Source organism: Populus trichocarpa, chromosome 13, assembly GCF_000002775.5.
Source record: "Populus trichocarpa isolate Nisqually-1 chromosome 13, P.trichocarpa_v4.1, whole genome shotgun sequence".
NCBI lineage: Eukaryota > Viridiplantae > Streptophyta > Magnoliopsida > Malpighiales > Salicaceae > Populus > Populus trichocarpa.
This window is the reverse complement of record NC_037297.2, coordinates 13,331,835-13,339,648: the sequence shown is the minus strand read 5'-3', so window position 1 is coordinate 13,339,648 and position 7,814 is coordinate 13,331,835. Positions and strand designations below refer to the sequence as shown.

The window sequence follows — 7,814 nt, the reverse complement described above, 5'->3', positions numbered from 1 at the left end:
GATTTTATCCTCCGTACTGATTTATTATTTTTTCTTAAAACACCGCCAATTTGACAGCAAGTAGTTTGGCCACAGATGGCGGTGCTTTTTCACAATTTATAATGATGATGCCCAGATTCTTCCTATCCTTAAATTTAAATCATGCATGCTATCTTCTCTCATTAGCAAATATTTTGATTTTTGTACGAAATTTTACTTGGTACCAGGGAAGCGAAGCATACAACAAGCAGGGCTGGACTGCATCAACAAACAATGAGATAAGCAAATTATTCTAAGCTTATAATTTTATTAAATCTCGAAGTAAAGGGAACATCAAATTTATTTTGATTTATAATAAATAAAAATTGCAAAAATTTCTAGACATAATTTAGAGCAAGCTGAAAGCTTTTTGGGCTCAAGCCATGTTTTTTTATTATTATTATTTATTTATAATCTCCCATCATCAATTACTCAGATGTCATTTTGAATTAAATTCATAGATTTGCACTGAATTCTCAACTTCTCTCAGTTTTTTCAATACCGCCACTAGGTCATGCGTGTCCCAAATAAATGTCTTCCTTGAATTTTCATCAATTCTGTAGTTCACTCCTGAAAAATATAACACAAGAAAAGGAGTATATCAACATGGCAAATAAGTATGAATGCTTTCTTTTTGTTGAATATATACTAATGAATAAACAATATAGCCATATATAATAAATATACTAAAATACATGATAAAATTACTATGGTTAAAGACTCATTTTACTATTCAGTACAATACTAGAGTGACGTATATCACATTGGTAAAAAAAATTGTTTAAGAAGTATTTTGGTATTTTCACAAGGACTAATTGTCATTATTGATTTGTGTGAGAATATTTTTATTTATACAATATTTTTATGACCAATAATGAGATTTGACCACGAGTTAGAAATGAGATTCTCTCATCTCCTTTTTTATTTTAGGTGACGCGTGTAGTTCAAATATTCCCGGTTTATAGCCGATTACCCTTTCATTTCTCTCTTCTACCCTGACAAATGTATTATGATCCTTAATGATATTAGTATTTCAGATTCAGTTTGATTTATATATTTTTGTTATTTTCTCTTTTGTTAAAGTTTTATGTGTTTTCAATTTAACCATTGGTTTCTAATTTGTATATATAATAATTTTCGATTCGGTTCTTCTGCATTTAATTTCATATTTTTCATCCTTTGCCCTTTTGACAAAGTTCTTATGGCTTTTAATTTTATGATTTTGGTTTTTTAGATAATAATGAAAATAATAATATTATTAGTGATGATGATAATAATAATAATAATAATAATGATTGTAATAATAATAATAATGATTGTAATATTATTATTAATGATAATAGAGAAGTAGTATTAATAATAATAATAATAATGTTGCTGCTAATAATAATAGTAATGTTAATAATAATAATAATTAAAAATTTGTTATTCTAGCATTGTTAAATATTTATCATGATTTATTTTTTATATTATTTTTTAAATCTATTTTAATATTATTTTTTATATAAAAAATAATCCAGCCTCAAAACGAAACGCATCAACCAAGGCCAGTATATATATAAACCTGGATGATGGTCCAAAATTAAAAAAAAAAAAACTAAAAGAGCTCATGAAAACACTGTATATTTACTCTATTTTTACTATGGATTTTAATAGTGTTTTTCGTTCTAAAGCTCTTTTTCTCGTAGGTTTTCTCACGCGTTGTTTTAACATCTCTTTTGTTTTTCTTAACTTCTGTTGCTTGAAAAGAGTTGATGGATGTCCACCACGTTTACTTTTTCAACTTTGTCTCCTCTCTCTTCTACCCTCTGTTTTTTGGTTCTTGAAGAGCAAAAACTCACGGTGAATGAACAAATACATCAAGCCTTGGCCCTTTTACATTAGAGAATGTAAGTTAGGGAAACACTTGGTGGACGAATAATTATAATTATAATTATATTATTATTATTATAATTATAATTATTATATTATTATAACATATACTAAAACTGCTTAGTGTTTCATGGTGCAGTCCACAGTCCACAGTGAAATGCTGAGCTGTCTTTTTTTTTTAAATTTTTTTTGTATTTTTTTATGCCTTTATGGGTTTTTTTTGTTTATTTCTTTGTGTTTTTTTCTTTTAATGAATTTTTTTTGTTTAATTTAGTCTATCAATGTTATTTTTTTTTTTATTTAGTTATCAGACTTTTATGACACGGATCCTGGATTTGACCGGTTAACCTGGTTTGACGAGTTAACCCGAAATTTTTTTTTTACTTTTTTTTTAATTAATTTTTTTAATTTAGTTTAGTTTGTTAATGTTAAATTTTTTTCTATTTAATTATCAGAATTTCATGACACGTATATTAGGCTTGACGGGTTAACCCAGTTAATTCTGGGTTAACCCGTCAAATTTTTTTTTCTATTTAGTTATCAAACTTTCATGACTCGAATCCCAGGTTTGACGGGTTAACCTGGTTTGAAGGGTTAATCCAGTTAATTCAGATTTTTTTATTTTTCTTCATTAGTTTTTTTTCTTCCTGTTGGTTTTTTTGTTTTTAATTAATTTTTTTTTAAATTTATTTCATTAATATTAAATCTTTTTTCTATTTGGTTATCACACTTTCATGACACGAATCTCAGGTTTGACGGGTTAACCCAGTTGATTCAGATTTTTTTTTCTTTTTCCTCATTAGTTTTGTTCTTCCGATTTCATCTTTTAATATTGTATGTCTTTAATTTTTTTCTTTTTTTTTATGCCTTTCATGGTGGACTGCACAGTGCAGTCCACGATGAAAAGGCTGATGCCTTTTTTTCTTTTTAATTAATTTTTTATTATTTAGTTTGTTAATATTAAATGTTTTTCTATTTAGTTATCAGACTTTTATGACACGAATCTCAGGTTTGACGGGTTAACCCGGTTAATTTAGATTTCTTTTTCTTTTTCTTCATTAGTTTTTTTCTTCTTATAAGTTTTTTTTCTTTTATTTTTTTAATTTAGTTCATCAATATTAAATTTTTTTCTATTTAGTTATCGACTGATGCCTTTAATTTTTCTTTTTGCTTTTTTGCCCTTTTTATGCATTTGATTGTGGACTGCACAGTGCAGTTCACAGTGAAAAGGCTAATGCTTTTTTGTTTGTTTTTTTTTCCTTTTTAATTAATTTTTTTCGTTTAATTTAGTTTGTTAATGTTCATTTTTTTTTCTATTTAGTTATCAAACTTTCATGACACGGATCTCGGGTTTGACGGGTTAGCTCAGTTAATTCCATGTTAACCCGTCAAATATTTTTTTCTATTTAGTTATCAAACTTTCACGACACGAATCCAAGGTTTGACGGGTTAACCTGGTTTGAAGGGTTAACCCAGTTAATTCAGATTTTTTTCTTTTTCTTTTTTCGTTTTTTTCTTTCTGTTGATTTTTTTTATTTGTTTTTTTCTTTTTAATTAATATATTTAATTATCACATTTTTATGATACGATCTTGCAGCCAAACCCACATCCAAAACTATTGGGTCTGGTATTACAGTCAGATCCACTTAAACTTGGGTCATGCAAGTTTAATGTTATTATTAATATTATAAATATTATTTTTGGGTCAGACGTTGCAGCTAAACTCAAGACTCTTGGGTATAGCTTTACAAAAAGACCTAATATTTTTAGATCTTAGTTTTTTTTGATATTTTTTATGCAAATAAATTGACCCGCAACATCACGCGGGTCATGTAACTAATTCTTTCTAATCCTCCACGCCAATCAGAAGCGTCAGCACCAACTACGAGAGTGCAAGTGCAATTCTTACACAAAAGAAATTAAAAATTGAAATTAAACCAGACCAAGCTAGGGAAAAAAAAGATGATGATGATGATCGATGCATGAAAGATATAAAGAAGAGAGAGAAATCTAACAATTTTGAGCTCATTCCACAGCCCATTGCACTTGGTGTTGGATTCGTATAAATCTTTCAAGAGAAAACCTGAGTGATTGTTGCTATGATTCGAGGAGCTCACTACTATGCTCTTTATGTAGAATTCTAAACCTCACTCAAACAGGAAAAGAAACACTACATAGGAAGTTGGAAACTGCTTTAGACATTGACATTTGTTTCTCCATGGCAAGCACCGAAGACATTGCCTCTTTGACATCTACAAATCTTAATGTCTTTGGATATGAAGCACTTCAGTCTTGATGATGCCTGTTTACACTATGGATGATCATGTGTCTAATGTTTCTTACTTGGCTAATTTTATAATTTGACAGTGATGCAGGAGTCTCAAATTGGCAGCAATTAGAACTCTTCAATTGATGAGAGCAGCTATCTATTAGAACAAAAGGAATAGTCTAAAAGCAACTACAAATGAATAGATTACTCTGAAAATAATCACATTGTACAAGTGCTTTACAAAATTGGTGAATTTAACTTGATGTTTCAGGTTCAGGTTCAGGTTCAGTTTCAGTTTCAGGTTCAGGTTCATTTTCATTCTCAGTTTCAGCTTCAGGTTTTTCAAGCTCTAGAACAGCATTAAATCCAAATTCATTTCCAGGTACAAACACTTTCTTGAGTTCTTCTGCCTTTTGAGTGGTGTTAATTTTGTTTTCCTTCACCTTCAGATTTTCCTGTTTTGAATGGAAAAACTCATCAATACTTACTTCAGCTTCAAAACGAAGACCAACATTAAGTGTTGCAAAAATAACTTGCCTTCTTCACATAATCTGCCATGGTTGAGGTGACTATTTCTTGTATCACAAAATTAGTTACACGATCTTCTCCAAGGATTTGTAGGAGGAATTCCCTTGGAACCTACAGAAATTATTAGTCAGACATCTTATGATGGAGGACAAAAGTAGGCAGATCATAATGCTAGTTATGCAACTCCCAATAGATGTTTAATGGAGTAGTTTCAGTGCATAGAATTTCCTTTACGAGCATGAAGGATGAGAAGCAAATAACATAAGATACTTCACGCCATGACCAGCTACAATTTGGCATATACGACATAGAGATAGAGCAGGGGCAACAAGCATTTGCAAATACATCACAAAAATAAGAATGGTTCTCATCTCTTCATTAGAACTAAGTTTGGCATTTAAAAACAAGGAAGAACATAATAAATTACTTCCTGTAGGAGATACCATCACTCTCTTATATTGAAACTTGAATAATTTGTGAGTGAAACCATGACTTGAACTTCCTGAATTTTGCATCTTTTATTCCATTTCCAAGTAATTAACAGACTACAACAAATCATAAATTGAAGATTTCAAGTAAAACATGCATTATTCTGGAGGAATAAAGTACTAGTTAAATATACATGCAAAACTAATTTCATTATAAAATTTTGATTTCCAGAGAGAGAAAAAAACCTATGAACGAGAATCACTCACATTTGTTGTTTTTCCTGGATTAGCCATGTGCATGCAAAAAAAAAAAAAAGGTTAGAATTCATTGACTGAGGAGTTAACAAGCTGCAGAGACAAATTAATGAAACAAAGGACAAAGGTGAGAAGCAATCAAGAGATTAAAGACAGTGCAGATTAAAAAAATGGGTTTGGGGATCCTAAACAGGTCAAGATGATCATGCTTCAAAAGCAGATGACTCATCTAAATGTTGGAACCACCTATTGAGGTATCCATCAGCAGAAAAGTAACTCAAAGAATATTTCTTTGGATTAACAAAGAAATGCATGATACCACATCTCTTTATTTAATATCTCATCCTGACCACCATCAAGTATGGATTCTTCTCACAGGATAATTCCAGACTATCATCAAGAAATTACTAAAGAACCATTAAACTTGTACTAAGATCTTTTAGATTTAATAGTAAGTGATTCATATCATAAACAAATATTTGATCTTGAATGCATCTCTACATTAAACAAAGAAACTTTGAATAGCTATAATCAAACTCATTGCTCATTCATTCAGAGCTCTTGTCGGTAAAGTAGACTGAGAGAGAGAATTGGCTTCTCGAGAATCTGCTGGAGTCAGATCAGTAGGGGAGTACACACCAGGACATTATTAATAGAGAAAGAACCCCTACCCTGAACCGGGGAAAGGCGATAACCGTCCAGGGAAATTGTGAACTTACTGAATTGACTCCCTATTCTACAGGTAAGTGTGATTTTTAGCTACACTCTATTTGTCTATGTTCATACCCATGATTGCAGAACGTTATTCCATAATTTGATGGAGGCAGTCAAATTCAGTTATATATTAGTACAGAAGAAATCACATGTATAACCATTACCTCCTTTCTCTCTTCGAAATCCTGGAATTGGAGGTGCCGAACGAGCTAAATCAGTCAATGCCTTGTTGAACACCTTTTGAGTCTCATCTCCACTCAAATCCACTCTTACCTAAAAATTAAACATAACCACAAACCACATTTACAAATTTTGCAAAATAGCATTAATTATCAGCTACTAGAGATTCGGAGAACAATAACCCACCTGCATCTTATCTTCCTCTTGGGATTCAATAACTATTTTAACATTTTTCAATGCTATTAGTTTCTCATTCGTTTCTGCAATTGATGCCTCCATACCTTTAAAAACACCCAAATGCCACAATACTTCAATGAGTAACACCATAAATTTACTATCTATAATTGTGTTTAGAAGCTAAGAAAATATTAACCTGACCCAACAGCAGATATAGGCTTGACTCCCACATGTTTAAGCACTCTCAAATTTGGATTAGAAGAAAATAATAATAGCCTGAAATGTTTTAAACAAAACAAGAACTTGATTAAACAATCAAAATATATTAACAAAAACAATATTAAATGATTGTTTTTGTAATTTACTTATTGCAAGTAAAGTGAGATTGAAAGAAAATGATGCTATTTGTGCTGCTGCTGCTGCTGCTGCTCAAAGAAAGACACTGTAGACAGAAGTGGTTAGTCAGTCAGTCAGTCTAAGAATATGTTTGGTTTCCAAGAAAATGCAAGAAATCTTCAACATGATATGACGGGCAAAGAAAATGGGGTATTCTTACTTTGTAAAAGGAGAGGTTTCGAAGTTGTTGGAGTTGTAAAGTTGATGCTGTCGTCGTCATCGCCGCCATCAAAGCTTGCTTCCTTCCTTCTCTCTAGTCTATATCATTTCCGTCCACTCAATTTTATAAATCCGTTGAAGACCGACAACCCGACATGTCGTTCAAATTAGTTAGTCTAAAGATGATGTGTGAACTGTCGTTTACTGTTTGAGGTTGCAGGCTTGCAGGGGGTGTTATTGACATTTCCCTGTGATGACTCTCAAACTTAGGCACCTATTGTTTGTGGGCGATTTTCAATTTTTTTAAAACTTTTTTATTTGTTTTAAATTAATTTTTTATGTTTTTATATGATTATAGCAAAAATAATTTTTTTAAAAATAAAATAAAATAAAATAAAATATTATTTTAATATATTTTTAAATAAAAAATAATTTTTATCACGACGCCAAACACTATCTTAATTTACAAAAAATAAATTATTATTTTGATAATTAAATTTTAAACTTATTCATAACTTAATTATTTGCTCTCCTAGGATTATAAATTAATTCTTTTTAATTAGTGGAATGATTTAGAATTTAATTTGAATTATATTTAATTTTAAATTATTTTATAAATTAATTTAACTAAATTCAAATAATTTTGATTTTTCAAGCAAATCTAGATGAGACTTCACCATTGAACTCTAATGATTTTTATTTTTTATTTTTTAATCTAAACTTGTATTGACCCAACAACTCAATTAGTGGGGGCTTGGAGAAAAACCAATCAACATTTTAATACGATATCATAAGAATCATGGGATAAAATTAATATT

At 30.1% G+C, this 7,814-nt stretch overlaps 1 protein-coding gene across 1 annotated transcript; it reads right to left on the bottom strand.

The window, feature by feature from the left end:
• Positions 1-4,334: 4,334 nt before the first annotated feature.
• On the bottom strand, positions 4,335-7,151 carry LOC18104576 (uncharacterized). Its single transcript, XM_024583273.2, has 8 exons — positions 6,998-7,151; positions 6,807-6,883; positions 6,638-6,717; positions 6,451-6,545; positions 6,249-6,357; positions 5,383-5,396; positions 4,697-4,798; positions 4,335-4,614 (listed from the first exon to the last, which is right to left on the bottom strand). The coding sequence occupies exons 1-8, from the start codon at positions 7,064-7,066 to the stop codon at positions 4,414-4,416; spliced, it is 747 nt and encodes a 248-aa protein (XP_024439041.2). The 5' UTR covers positions 7,067-7,151; the 3' UTR covers positions 4,335-4,413.
• Positions 7,152-7,814: the final 663 nt, after the last annotated feature.

Bases quoted from the DNA above. Each gene is read 5' to 3' on its own strand.
- LOC18104576 (XM_024583273.2), bottom strand. From the start codon at position 7,066: ATGGCGGCGATGACGACGACAGCATCAACTTTACAACTCCAACAACTT. The intron at 6,718-6,806 runs GTAAATTACAAA...AAAACATTTCAG, and splicing joins TCTCACTTTACTTGCAATAA to GCTATTATTATTTTCTTCTA. The intron at 6,358-6,450 runs GTGGGTTATTGT...TTTAATTTTTAG, and splicing joins AAGAGGAAGATAAGATGCAG to GTAAGAGTGGATTTGAGTGG.